At 35.2% G+C, this 14,439-nt stretch overlaps 2 protein-coding genes across 4 annotated transcripts; one reads left to right on the plus strand and one right to left on the minus strand.

The window, feature by feature from the left end:
• The first annotated feature begins 473 nt into the window (after positions 1–473).
• Positions 474–6,161, plus strand: LOC133689128 (potassium channel AKT1). Of its 3 annotated transcripts, none has more exons than XM_062108885.1 (12): positions 474–908; positions 1,308–1,673; positions 1,768–1,825; positions 1,944–2,261; positions 2,379–2,624; positions 2,822–2,920; positions 3,167–3,199; positions 3,332–3,517; positions 4,078–4,272; positions 4,370–4,445; positions 4,554–5,126; positions 5,449–6,161. In XM_062108885.1, exons 1-12 carry the CDS (start codon positions 649–651, stop codon positions 5,721–5,723), a joined length of 2,685 nt encoding a protein of 894 aa, XP_061964869.1. In that variant the 5' UTR covers positions 474–648; the 3' UTR covers positions 5,724–6,161. The 3 variants fall into 3 exon arrangements, with proteins under 3 accessions (XP_061964869.1, XP_061964870.1, XP_061964871.1); XM_062108886.1 differs by having other exon boundaries at positions 5,488–6,161; XM_062108887.1 differs by having other exon boundaries at positions 1,496–1,673.
• A 2,319-nt stretch (positions 6,162–8,480) lies between these two features.
• Positions 8,481–12,195, minus strand: LOC133688288 (probable boron transporter 7). The gene is made up of 12 exons (XM_062107723.1): positions 12,009–12,195; positions 11,641–11,833; positions 11,396–11,534; positions 11,152–11,317; positions 10,892–11,058; positions 10,491–10,664; positions 10,289–10,384; positions 10,079–10,195; positions 9,654–9,973; positions 9,004–9,277; positions 8,612–8,749; positions 8,481–8,510 (listed from the first exon to the last, which is right to left on the minus strand). The coding sequence occupies exons 1-12, from the start codon at positions 12,193–12,195 to the stop codon at positions 8,481–8,483; spliced, it is 2,001 nt and encodes a 666-aa protein (XP_061963707.1).
• Between the last annotated feature and the right edge of the window lie 2,244 nt (positions 12,196–14,439).

The raw sequence follows: 14,439 nt of genomic DNA on the forward strand, positions 1-14,439 counted from the left end.
ATGGAAATCTAGGAAAATCAATCACCTTGAAAAGTGAGTTTATTTTAAAAATATTTTCTTTTTTTTTAATATATTGGTTTATTTAAGGTTTTATATAGTTATTTTTATAAAAAAAATAAAAATCTGATATATGATCAAATTTCTTAGAAACAAAATATTTGGCTTCATTAATAAACTCTACTTTTTCTAGTATAAATATAAACATTATTTTTAAATTAGCTTGAATCATGTCTCGAGTGAGTTAATAATTTTTTAAAAAAATCAAAGTAACATTTTATTTTAAAATATTAATGTGTTTTTATAAAAAAATTTATGAAATTAACCGAGTCATTACCTGAATTTTTATTAAAATCGACTTTACTCTATATTTTTTTTTATGAAACCTAACAGTGTCTCGAATCAACCCGACTTTCTTAATTGTGCTATAAATGGAGGGACAAGCGTCATAAGTGCAGCTGAAAGAAAAAGATTTCCAGTCACGTAACAGCACATAGCTAGAAAATTGCTAGAGAGACAAGAACATGCAAACAACAACGGCAACAAAATAGCACAAATCCCCATATATCTTTTCGAGAAAAAAAAAGGTTGTTTTTTTTCCTTCTTTTGGTTAAGTTTTCTTGATTTTGAGAATCGAGTAAAAACGTATAAATGGTAATGAAGAAGAAGAAAAGGGTGTTATTTTGTGGTGAAGAGGGAGGATTAGACAATGGAAGCTTTTACGGAAGTGCAGGAGGAAGTGAAGAAGGACATGGAATTCATGAGAAAGAATTTGAGCAATTGTCAAGAGATGATGCCAGCCGTTTTAGCCTTACTGATGAGATTCTTCCTTCTCTCGGCGCCACCGCTCGTAGTAACCGCCATGTCCTTCTCCGTCGTTTCATTGTCTCTCCATTCGACCACCGCTACAGGTTATTGCTTGGAATTTGGAGTTTTTATATGATAATAAAAATTTAAAACCATGGTTTTGGGAAAACAATCCAAACCCATGATGGTCCTACAATTATTAAATCTCATAGACATATAAAGGCACACATTTCCAATGCATGAGATATAATGTGAACTAAAGTGTATTGTTGGTGAAATGGATATGAGTATTATTACACGTGAACGATGTAGGATAATAATATCTCGTATCACACAAATGTTGAGATATTATGTGTTTGGAAATTGTTCTTGATTGTGACATTCCTCTGTGTTCTTTTGTATAGTTGAGATAATCAATGCCTTAGGTTTTTTTTAATTGCAGATTTTGTCATACCTTTCTTCATGTTTGTTGGTAGCTGAACAATAAATGTTTAATGTTGCAGATTTTGGGTTACTTTCTTGGTATTTCTAGTTTTCTACACAGCATGGGTGTCTCCATTTGAATTTGGTTACCTTAGCAAACCCAGTGGGGGTTTAGCCATAGCAGATAATGTTGTCAATGGATTTTTTGCCATTGATATTATTTTGACCTTCTTTGTTGCATACCTTGACAAAAATTCTTATCTATTAGTTGATGACCGAAAAAAGATTGCTTGGAGGTATGCAAGAACCTGGTTGGTTCTTGATGTTATCTCTACAATCCCATCTGAACTTGTCAGGGAAATACTGCCTCATAAATTCGAGTCATATGGGTACTTTAGTATGCTTCGCCTCTGGCGTCTCCGGCGAGTTAGTCTCTTTTTCTCAAGGTAAATGCTATCCTCAGCCTTTAGCTTCAATATACAGCTGCAACTGAATAAATCAAGAGCTTTCCTCACTGTTCTCATTCTTTCGTTGCATCAGATTGGAAAAGGATAGGAAGTACAACTACTTTGCAGTTCGATTCTCGAAGCTCATATGTGTGAGTATATGTATGAACTCATTAGAACTTAAATTTGGGTAATTTTGATAAAATATTTGAGCCTCTTGAAGAGGAAAAAAAAAATATTAGTCTTATCAGGATTATGGTGTAATTGTAGGTTACTCTATTTGTGGTTCACATGGCCGGTTGTTTGTTCTATCGTATAGCTGCATATTACAAGGATCCAAGTAAAACATGGATTGGGTCCGTTTGGGAAGATTTTCATACCGAGAGCTTGTGGGTTCGTTATGTCAAAGCCCTTTACTGGTCTATAACCACGCTCACTACCACTGGATATGGTGATTTGCATGCTGTTAATCACGATGAGATGGTATTCGTCATGTTCTACATGATGTTTGATCTTGGACTGACATCGTATTTGATCGGAAACATGACCAATTTGGTTGTCCATGCGACCTTTCGAACCAGGCAGTTTGTGAGTAATTAACTTGTCCTATAATTTGTGTCTTGATTGCTTAGTGGTAGACTGGTAGTTTTTGGAACACTGCTTAAATGAAGTATCTTTCTCTTAATCACTTATATGGAATTTCAGAGAGATACTATCCAAGCTGTCTCAAGTTTTGCACAAAGGAACCACCTTCCTGTTCGGTTACAAGAACAAATGCTTGCTCATTTGAGTCTGAAGTTCAGAACAGATTCGGAGGGATTGCATCAACAAGAGACCATTGAGTCTCTTCCTAAGGCAATTCGATCAAGCATTTCTAACTATCTCTTTTATTCACTTGTGGATAGAGTGTACTTGTTTCGTGGGGTATCAAATGACTTGCTCTTTCAATTGGTAATTCTCTTACTTCATCTTCTAGATTGTTCATGGAAGAATTATTGAAGCTTTTTTTCTGTTTTTGACGTGAAAGAAGCCATAAATGCTTTGTTTCCATGCTCATAAAAAAAGATTATGTCCTATCCTATTGGTTACGAGCTTTATTTGTATATCTGATTTTTGGTTCTAACTCTGCAACTTGTTTAATATTGAAGGTCACAGAGATGAAAGCTGAATACTTTCCACCCAGAGAAGATGTAATTTTGCAAAATGAAGCACCGACAGATTTGTATATATTGGTTACTGGTGCTGTGGTAAGAACTTAACCTCTCTTCCCCAACCTCTTCGTGTCCTATGTGGTTTCAAAGCATGACACATCAAGAATATGAGATTTTAACATGTTTCTCTGGCGTGAACATATATTTCTAGGAACTTTTAAATGGGGTCCATTGAGTCTGAATGGCATAGCATTTCTTTCCCTTTGTGTGACTTTATTTTGAACGCAGATCTTCATTTTCTAGAGGACATTTTATGTAATTATTTACAAATCTACTTCGCAGGAACTTATCATGCGGAGGAATGGAATAGAGCAGGCAAGTTCGTTGATTTAGATGTTTCTGATTTCTTTCCACCAATTTCACCAGTTTTATTGAGCTAGAAATTTATAATTAAAACTTGCTTATCATAAAAACTGCTAATTTTCAATTTCTAATGGAAGATTGCAGGTTGTTGGTGAGGCGGTGACTGGAGATGTTGTTGGTGCGATTGGTCTGCTTTGTTACAGACCACAGTTATTCACAGTTCGAACCAAACGGTTGAGTCAGCTCCTACGTTTGAACCGAACTGCCTTTTTAAATATTGTCCAATCAAATGTTGGAGATGGGACAATAATCATGAACAACCTTCTTCAGGTATGCAAAAGTTATAACAACAATCTTTTTCAACTACTGTCACTGCACATAAACAAATACTAATTATTTTCAAAGTTTGTAGCACATTAAGTATCCAAAATTCTAGTTATCTTTAGTAATTGATTATTTCTTTGTAACCAACCACCTGCTGTCATAACTTTTTTCATTGTTTGATAGAATGAGTAAAAGTATGTGAGATGTTTCTAGGCTTATTTTAAGGCCTGATCAATGGTTAATTTAAAACCTTCTTTCTTTCAAAATAGATCAGAAAATGTATGGAGAAAGCAATTTGCGCTTGTAAAATATCCTTCATGTTTTTGTACTTGTAACATAATTTTGCATGAACATGAGTGCTTCCATTATGTATGTTGGGTTCTGTGCTGAAATAGGCCAAAGATTATACTCCATTCCAAGTGCTTCCCTGATATAGCTCAGAAATTTGAATCCCTATACCACCTGAATTATTAACAAATGTTAATTACTTAAGACCGTTTAGGTACTCGTTGTTATTAGAGGAGAATAGATTGTCTTAGCAATATTGCCTTTTATGGTCGATGCAGCATTTGAAAGAGTCGAATTTTCCAGAGATGGAAGGAATTCTGACGGACACAGAGCACATGCTGACTCAGGGAAGAATGGATTTGCCTCTTACATTGTGCTTTGCTGCAATGAGGGGTGACGATCTATTGTTGCGTCAGTTGCTGAAACAGGGTTCAGATCCGAATGAATTGGATGACAATGGACGAACAGCACTGGTGTGCAGATCTTCTTTTAAACATATGACATGAATATTATTCTCAAACATTATTGTCTCACAAGAATTTCTTTATCGCATGGACATGGAATGCACAGCATATTGCGGCTTCAAATGGGAATGAGCACTGTGTAGTCCTACTTCTAGAGTATGGAGCAGATCCTAACATCAAAGGTATTCTCTAGCTAATAAGCAAACTTAAACATCTCTACCGAGTTGTTTGACTCATATTTCCTTCTTATCTTAAACAAATCTAACAATAATTTGATTTTGTTCATGCAGATTCAGAAGGCAATGTTCCTGTGTGGGAAGCACTGCAAGGGAATCATAAAAATGTAATTAAACTTCTCTCAGAAAATGGTGCAGCAATAACTTCTGGTGATGTGGGCCAATTTGCACTTACAGCTGTCGAGCAAAATAACATAGATTTGCTCGAGGAAATTGCCAAGTATGGTGGAGATGTAACACTGCCCGCAGCCTGTGGGACCACTGCACTTCATACTGCAATCTCCGCAGGAAACACCGAAATGGTTAAGTTCATCTTAGACCAAGGAGCTGATGTTGATAAGCCAGATCTCCATGGATGGACACCAAGGGCTTTGGCTGATCATCAGGGCCAAGAGGAAATTCAAGGTTTGTTTGAAAATTGGGTGACGGAAAATAAGAAAACAGTTCCCACAACTCCAAAGCATCTATCGGTTCCATATGGTGGGAAGTCCATTGCAAAGTATAATAGTGAACCTACAATAGCTCCATTTTCTCCATCTTTGCATCATGATGTGGCGCCACCTCGAAGGAGAAGAGCAGACAATTTCCAAAACTCGCTTGTTGGGATGATATCAGTTGCTAGTACTGGTAAGAATGCCTCTATGTTTTCAATTCCTTGAATTTTTTTGAATACCAAGACATAATTATCACTTTCGGATTTTGAAGTTTTAGTGGTAAAACATGGAAACCATGTATTGCATGTAAGGTAAACTAGGGAGCATAGAATGCAGAGTTGTGGGGAGACTGAATGATCCAAGAAAATAGAGAATACACAGTCAAATAGAAAGTTTGTAATTAACTCGGTCCTTGAAAAAATAACCAGAAACCATTTAATTACTAAACAAACTTGAAAATGGTCTCAGTTTTTGTCAAATTTACTTGAAATGAAGTTAAATTTTCTATTTTCCAGGTGAGAATGGCATGATTTCATCTCCAGCCCGTTTTACAGGTTTCCCAAGTTCGAACTATCCTGCCAGAGTGACTCTCAGTTGTCCCGATAAGGGTGAAGTTGGTGGAAAACTTGTTGTATTACCAAAATCATTCCAAGAACTACTTGATATTGGTGCTAGAAAATTTGGATGCATTGCCACCAAGATTCTAACCAGAGAAGGTGCTGAAATTGAAGACATAGAACTCGTAAGAGATGGAGATCATCTTGTTCTTGTTCCCGGCACTGAAAGCTAAATGTGACAGATTGACCTGAATTCTGAAGTTCAGATTACCTATCCAGAATTCAAGGCGGGCCAATTTATTTATCCAACTTGAGAAAACATGGCTCCTTGCTTTATTCTTGTTTTCTCTTTCCATTTTTCAACAGTTTCCTCCGGATCATGTTGTATAAATAGAGAAACTGTGATAGGAAATAGAAGATCATGCATTACCCAATCTGAAAAGTTCGCATGACATTTGAAATGTGAAGGTAGTAGGGACCAAAAGGAGTTTTTGATTATCGCAGCAATGCTGACTGGTGAGAGTTCTATGATACTATAGTACGATCAGGGGATGCGAGTCACCTGCAAGAATATATGACTGTTTAGATGTGGGGAAAGCCTGTTGACCCCTGCCCTGTAAAAATTGTTAAAATTAAATTGTGAAGTGAATACTGTATTTGAGTAAGCCTAATGCTTCTTCTTTTTTGCAAGAAAAATATAAAGTTGGCCTTGCCAAACCTAAAAGCAAAACAGCAATACGGAGCTTAAAGAAATTAGAATTAGGATTAGAAGTAGTTGTTATTATGGGTTTTGTTATTTTTTTAGTTTTATTTTCGATTTGTGTTATTTTTCTATTTAAATTAGAATTTTAATTATTTCTAGGATTTAAGATTTATTTAAGAGAAATGTAACCTTATTCTGAGGGTAAATTATTGAAAAAATTATTCAATAATAAAATCGCTGCGAATCAAGGTTTCTATATGATTTTTTATTCCAAGAATTCTATCTTCCACAATCACTTGGCCAGTTGATGAATGAGAGTTTTCATAATCAAAGAAACAAAAGGTTGAGAGCTCACCTCACTACAAAAGCCTTCCAAACAGGAAAAATCCTGGAAACAAACAATCAAAAGCAACATAAAGTAAGAAGTTCTACCGACTGCAAAAATCAGCAATATTTGAATTTGCAGTAGCTTCTTTCAGAATGTAGAATGTTAATATTCTGAACTGGACAGACTGAATGATTTGCTTTATCATTGTAGAAGTACTAGAGCAGTTACTCTCATGATTTCTTCTATTTGTATCCTGCCATCCAAGGTAAATATAGCTGCACCAAGCAAAACTTATCACAGTGGCTTTGAAACTCTTCTTCTGCAAATAAGTCTTTGCAAATCAGATTCATATCTCCGAAGATCACAATGGAATTCCATATGCACTTCACTTCTGGACAAGAGAAAAATAAGGGATCCCTGTCTTCGATTGCTCCTTCGCAGAAAACACAATCAGGGTCAACAAGCCTCCCTCTCTTAGCTTGTCTGGCTAGCCTATTCATGATGGCTAACCAAGCAATAAAGCTGTTGTTATCTGGGGATATCAATTGGTCCTGAACTTAAACCAATCACTTCATAGCACAAATCTTTGTCAGGGGCCCTAAAGGATGCCAATTGTTCCATCGAAGAAAGACATTCCTCCTGTATACATTATTATGCTCCAAATGATCCCATACGATTTCTCTCAATTTCAAAATTTTTCTCCTATTCCAACTGCAATCATTTGGAATGCTCACACTCTAAATTTTTCAATTTCTCAACTGACATTTATGGACCAAGCAACCCGCAAGGAAATTAACTTTAACAACGAACACCAGATGTTCCTAGCTACACAGCAGAGTTCCATTCTTTTAGCTTCTTAATACAATTGACTTATCATCAAAGAAGATGAACTGGCTGTTTGGAAATGGAGATTTCTAGCATTAATCTTCTGTAGAAGTGGTTTGAAATCAGCATAAGCGAGTCCCAGTGATCAAAGGGATACTCAAATATCTGATTGGGAGAATTCCCTTAAACCAGAGCCTTCTTTCACCCTTACAGGTTCACCATCAGAGACACTACCAATATATTCTTAATAACCAGCATAGTTTCAGTGCTTGCTTTAGTTTTAACAGCCAAAAACAGAAAGCTTCTTCTAATAAGTCCTCACAAGCATCTCACTAGTTAGCATGAATGGCGTGAAGTTGGAACATGAGCAAACATTCCATTAATTTTTTTTTTGGATTTCTTTACCAAGTTTTAATTTGATTTGGCTTTAATTAGTTATATCAGTTTTAGCTTATTTTCAAAACAATTAAGATTGATTATTAACTTTTTAATTTAGAGTTTTCTCCATAATTTAGGGTCTTTCTTTCGTTATACACCGAGTCAAGATGTCATTAATCTCCTTGTCAAAACAGCTTCAAGGTTCTGTAGAGGTTTAACTGATGGCAATGAGAATACAAAGTGAGAATCTAGAAAGGTCAGGCCATTGTATATCTTTGTTAAAATGTATTCTTCTTCTTCAGCTTAATGTGATTCTGCAAATTGGGAAAAACTACTTGTAATGGAAAGTGACCAACAAAAATATGAAAGATTTCAAAATTTTCTAATAATCAATCTGTTTTCCTATTTAAAGAAGAGTAAAAAAGAAATAACAATAGTACTAATAATGAGAACTTCACTAACTTAGTTAGGAATAACATACGAAGGTTTCTGTATTCCTAAGAGTATCTCATTTCTCCCATGTCTCCTTCCCTCTCAAACTATTTTTCGCGGTATCAAATATGTGAGCAAGCAATCATGAGCCATGTATAAAGCTTCTTCATTAACCTTGTTCTTTCTGGCACTCTCTTTTCGACACTGTTGCTCAAAAGGGCCTTGTGTTTCATCTTCTTCAGGTCAAATAGAGGATCATAGTAACTATCCTCGTTGGTATGAACCTGTAGCATATCCTAATTGTTGTCGAGGCGCTTATTGTATTCAAACATCATCCTGATTCCTGTGGACGGACTGTCAAGCATACCAAATCATACACCATTATAGCATGAATCACATGGATACTTCTGGAAAAAGAACAACACTTAAGGACAAAGGAGATGAGTATTTCTTGCCTGATGTAATCTCTCTTCTTTGAGGCCTGAAGTTCTAAGCTTCAACTCGCCTCTGTTGGTTGTCATCTCATCAAGTATCTCAGCATCATAGAAATCATCCGCACCCCCATCAGACCCTACATCAGGTGGTTCTCTTTCCTGCACCAAGTTATCATGAATATGATTATTTTCTATGACATCGTTCAAAATAGATTGTGGTTCAAACTAAGCTAGAATACCAAGCAAAATTATCCTCAGCCCAATTTTGCATTCAAGGCTTTGTTATTAACAGAAAACAAAGTGGTAGTCTAGTAGACATAGCATATTCTTCATTTTCGTAGATACTAAAGCGATTAGCATTATATTGTCCATAGACTAATCGAGCATTTATAGAAGGATTTAGAAGACCGTACCCTGAGTGAAAGGCTTCGTGGTTTAGCACCGGTCATTTCTTCATACTCATCAGCATCCAGTTCTTGAAGGTGGTCAGGATCAAATAGCTTGGGCAGGATGCGCTGCCTTATGCCAATAAGAATGAAGAATGGTAGCGGGAACAATATTCCAGCTATGGGTATCCATGTCACTCCAAAACAGATCAAAAAGTAGACAAGTTGGAAGATTGTGAAGATAGCAATTTGCTTGAACGGCACCAGCTCTACAAATGAAGCGTGTAAACCTTCCAAGACTCTGCCCAAAGGAACATACAGTAAGATAAGAAGTTAGTACAATGATGCGATGCTATGATTTATAGATAATGCAGGATCGAATACATCATCATCCGGTAAGTAGCTGGTAAGTATCTAAGATTTATAGAAATTTAGAATCATCCCACTTTGTTCTTCATATAAAGTCTTTTTTCACTTAGCACTTGTTATACATTGTCACCGTCGATTGATATGTTGAAAAGAATTCTTAGAACGAAGATGTGTTTGATTGCTATGGACGGAGAAATCAAAACTTCTTAGAACTAAGATGTGTTTCTCATATCATTATCATGGAGTTAGAAAAGCACTACTTATTATTCACCATGATTTTTCTACCAATTTGAAGTTGTGTAACTTACTTGTAACGCCGGCTAGGTGTGACGAAGAGCAACAACATCCTTTCCCAGAACTGATTCCCTGGAAGACTATCAATGGCCATGTAGGCAAAGTATCCCCATAAAACTGATGTAGGTATTCTTTTTATCAGAGGCAAAGCACACATTGATGCCCCAACAAGGGTTGACTGTAACAGGTTGCTCATTCTTTGTTCATTGACTCTCACAGGCAAATAAGCATCAATGTGTTTCTCAGGATCGAATTTGTTCTTATCATCCCATCCTTCAGCAGCTTTCATTACAGCCTGCTTAAAGTCCTCCAACTCCTTATGTACTGAAACATCCTGCAGAAATATTCCTGTCAAATTTAGAAAGAAACGCACTTGCATACTAGCAGATTTCCAAACACTAGTAGGCTATAAATAAACTAACAAGCCTTGAGCACTTACAGGTGAAGACGCATCCATTTCCAAAAACACAGCTTGCATGCTTCCATAAATTTCCAAATTGCTTGCCTTCCGGCCTATGCATTCCTTTGCTCTCTTTACCATTTTCTTTCGAATCAACTGCAGATCAAGCTCATAAAATCTAAGAATCTAAACAAATTTAACTTGATACTAACATGTAACAGGAAAATGTCCTCAGAAGTTGCACCATACCTGCCTCCTGAGAACTGCAAGACTCTTGGTGTGCATGGGGGACTGGGGGAGGACACCATTCGAAGGAGGGAGCCCAAGCAACCCACAAATCAAAGTCTGAACTCGTGAAAACAGGCAGCAAGTAAGCCAAATATAATGGCAAGGAGCTACAGAAGCTAAACATCCAATTTACAAAGAAGAAACTGTCTCACGCATCACGTACCATTAAACCAAGCAAAAAGACATCATAATGGTAAGCAGATGGGTTTTTGAGATTAAACTCTTTCTGTTGGGCCATCTGTGAAGCTACACTGTGGTCAAAAAAGTATAATCCAGCTATCATAACAGCTGGTATTAAGGCCGCAAAGATGTATGTCAGAGGAACCTTCAGCATGTCCTGCAATTTGAGTGTGTGCAGCACATTATTATAAATCAGACCGATACTGTTAAATCTGTATTAAAATTTTAGCCAGAGACTAGGACAAATTAATAATTGTTCTGTCAAGCATCCCATAGAAACCTGAGAAAAAGAATCCTGCAGAGTGCAGACTGAAAAACTAACATTTCAAAATATCCTCAGAAATTAAACTATCCAATGGAACTAATAATGCAGCTGATTATTACATTGATTACTGTCCAATGTTCCAGTGATTCAGAATCCCATAGAAGTGGAACATGAACTCTCCTAGGAACCCCAGAAGGAACTTTGCCATGTCCGGCATACGACAATGCTGTCCACAACAAGACCATAAGGGGAACTCCATAGTCTGCAATAAAACCTCGGAGCCACCCTGCAAGAATGGAATAAAAGATTAAGAAAACTAAACTTATCTAAACAAAATGTTTACTGTTAATCAACCACACACCAAACTTTAGCTCATGACCTGTGCCATATCGCCATGTTCTTGCCCTTCGGCTTTTAAGGGAAGTGAACAGCACACCGAATGAGAAGATTACAGAAAGCAATCCATTTGCATACAGCCACTGGAATTGGTGCTTCTCCAGTTTTGGATTTTCATCTTTAGGAATATTGAATTCACTTATCACTCCCTGCAGTTAAAAAATTAACAGGGTCAACCCCATTATACAGCAAAATCTACCACAAAAAGAACAATCACAAACCAGTACCCTAACAGCCTCTTGAATGAAAAGGACTGCAATCAACATGCCAAAAAGCTCCCCTGCTATTCTTGTAAATTTAGAGATGATGGTAGCAGCATTAAAAATTGCAATAAGAACTAGTAGGAGTGCTGTCCAGACACAAACCCTGTAAAAACAGTAAAAGAACAATGAATCAATGACAACACATATGCATATTCAAGAACTCTAAAATTTCTGAAACAAGTTTTTTTTTTTTTTAATCAACTCCTTACCAACCAGCCCAAGCTAGGTATAATTTCTTCCCCAACTCTTCCCTTCCTTTACTGAAAGTGTACAGATAAGTGTACATTATAACAGTAGGTTCTGCAACCCCTAGAACCAACAATGGCTGTCCACCGAAAACCGAGTGGATTATTCCACAAATAGCAGTAGAAGCTAAGGTTTCCACAGTACTCAAGCTTCCATCTAACATAAAACAAACACAATCTTCATTACCATCACAACACATGCATCATATACCTTAACTATCCCAAGCACATACACATGCTACAATTATTGGCTAAATATTGGTCTTGACCCTTTCGATTCTATCTTTTAAAATTCTTCCAATTTGACAAAAAAAAATCAAGAGAATAATTACCTGTGTCTCTACTTAATTGCTCTCCAAAGGCAATCACAGGAAGGGCAGAAGCAAAGAAGATGTAAAAAGTTGGAGCCAATATTCTGAAGCCTGAACACAGTCCACTAATCCAATCATCCTTATAACATCCTATTCTCCCTCTCACATCATTTGTTATTCCCTTGAATGGCCTCTTCATGTTCTCCATTTTCTAATGCAAAAAACAAGCAGCCAAGGTTAGGTTCATCAACCTTCTATATATATATAAAAAAAAATCAGTTGAACATATATATATAAATTAATCTAAAACAAATTACCATATCAAGCTAAAGAGAAAGACCCATCATTGCAATATATGTTGCATTTTCTACAAAAATATAAGAATATATCTAGAAATGAGAGGGAAAAAAAATTAAAAATCTTCAAATCACTCCCGTTCTTTCATCCTCGAATTCATTCTCAAAAAGAGCTAAAAAAAACCCGAATTCACTGTCATTTAATGCACCTATATAATATATATTTTTTTAACTTTAAGAAGAGAATTTTCAACATGGTGACGAAAACAATATACTCATTAAGGCCATGCATGCAAAAATGCATCCATCTTGATATCCAAATTCTTTTGTAAGAACCAAGAATGCATGAAAAAATGATATATAGTAAGCCATTTTTACCTATTAAAGAAGTCAAAAATGAAGAAAATGAAGGAAAGTGCTGGTGCCGGACGAAGAAGAGAGGTGGAGGTGACCGGAGATATTGGCAACCTGGCCTCATAAATTTTGTCCCTCAAAAACTCGAAACCTTTTCCCTCTCTCTAGAGAAAGAGAGAGAAAATTATGGAGATGTGACAGGAAGGGAAGAAAGGAAGGTTTTTTTTTTTTTTTGTTCAAAACCTAGGAGACTTTTGTGGGGGGCTACCTATTTGTGGGTCCTACAGAATCGGGGAAGTTGCTTACGTGTTCTCGCCTCATTGGCTCTAATAATTTGGTGCAAGTAGTTCATTTAAGTGGTTTCATGGCATGGCATGGCATGCATGAAGAGAGGAAGGTTCATGAAACTATGTGAAAATGAATCATTGATAAAAAAAAAAATGGAAATTTCAGAGGTCGTTGAAATGGGTTTTTGGAGACAATTTGATTTTGTAACTTACATAAATAAAATGTAAAAAAAAAAATTCAAGGATGAAACTAAAAGGAAAAAAAATCTTTATATTTAGTTTTTTTATTTAGTTTATGTTTAAAATTAAATATAGAAATTATTTCGACGTGACTTGTCGATTTGATCAATTTCAATGTAATCTGGTCAACCGATAAAAAAACATTAAGGAAAAAAATGATGAAATCGATAAAAAAAAATCTCGAATCAAATTCTTATATATTTAGCTCGAGTTTAAAATTAAACCATATGTGAATTATCTTAACGTAATTTAGTTGATTTGATCAATTTAAAGATATCCTAGATTATTGTTAAAAAAAATTTGAAGATGAAACTAAAAAAGAAAAAAAATAAAATTTAAAAAGAATTAAAAAAAACAATATACAAAGAAATAGAAGGAGCTGAAAGTTTTTTAGTATAACACGTAATCGATCCTAGTTAGGAGAAATTATTTTTCTTAGTTTTCAAGGAAAAAAATTTTTCTTATCAATTTTTTATTTGGTTTAGAAAATTAAATATTATGCTAATAATTTTATTTTTCCTAGTTTTTTTATTATTTTTTCGTTATTTTCAGGTTTTTTTAATTTATTTAGGTTGATTTTTAAATTTATCTAAGGAGCTGTAATATCTTTTAAAAAGATAAAATACTTAAAAAAAAATATTCACTGCTAAAATTATAAATGAGAGTCATTTCAATTCTGTAATTCTAGTTAAATGTGTTTTTTTTTTGTGTGTAGTTAAATGTGTTTTAATATATTATATATATTTCCATCTGCTAGAGAAACGACGAGGAAACAGAGGGTCCTATAAAGCATATAATATATATATATATATATATATATATATAGACACACACACAGACACACACGAATGAATATGATTATCAAAGCACATGCAATCCCATGCATAGACGTATACAATGACAAGGGGTCCAGACGTAGCACAGACAAAACAAGAGACCATTGCTGGACTTTCAACCTAATACTTACACGTCTGATTCTTGTTATTTTTATTTTGAAAATATAAGAAATTCACTCAAAAATTGTTTCTTCATCTCTTTTTTCTGACCAAAAATGTTTTGTTTTTTATTATATATTTTTTTTATCTTGAAATACTAACCAAACACAGCCTAAAAAGCTGCAAACCAAGGCTACCGCTCTCTACAAAAAAAAAAAAAAAAAACTCATTTCTACTTTTCTATGCGGTTTTTAATTAGAATGGAAAATCTTACAATTTATTCTTTAATATATAACTTTTGAATTATTGTTTGATCTCAATATCTTCATCCCCCCTCTCA

Source organism: Populus nigra, chromosome 3 (genome assembly GCF_951802175.1).
Source record: "Populus nigra chromosome 3, ddPopNigr1.1, whole genome shotgun sequence".
In the NCBI taxonomy this organism is placed as follows: domain Eukaryota; kingdom Viridiplantae; phylum Streptophyta; class Magnoliopsida; order Malpighiales; family Salicaceae; genus Populus; species Populus nigra.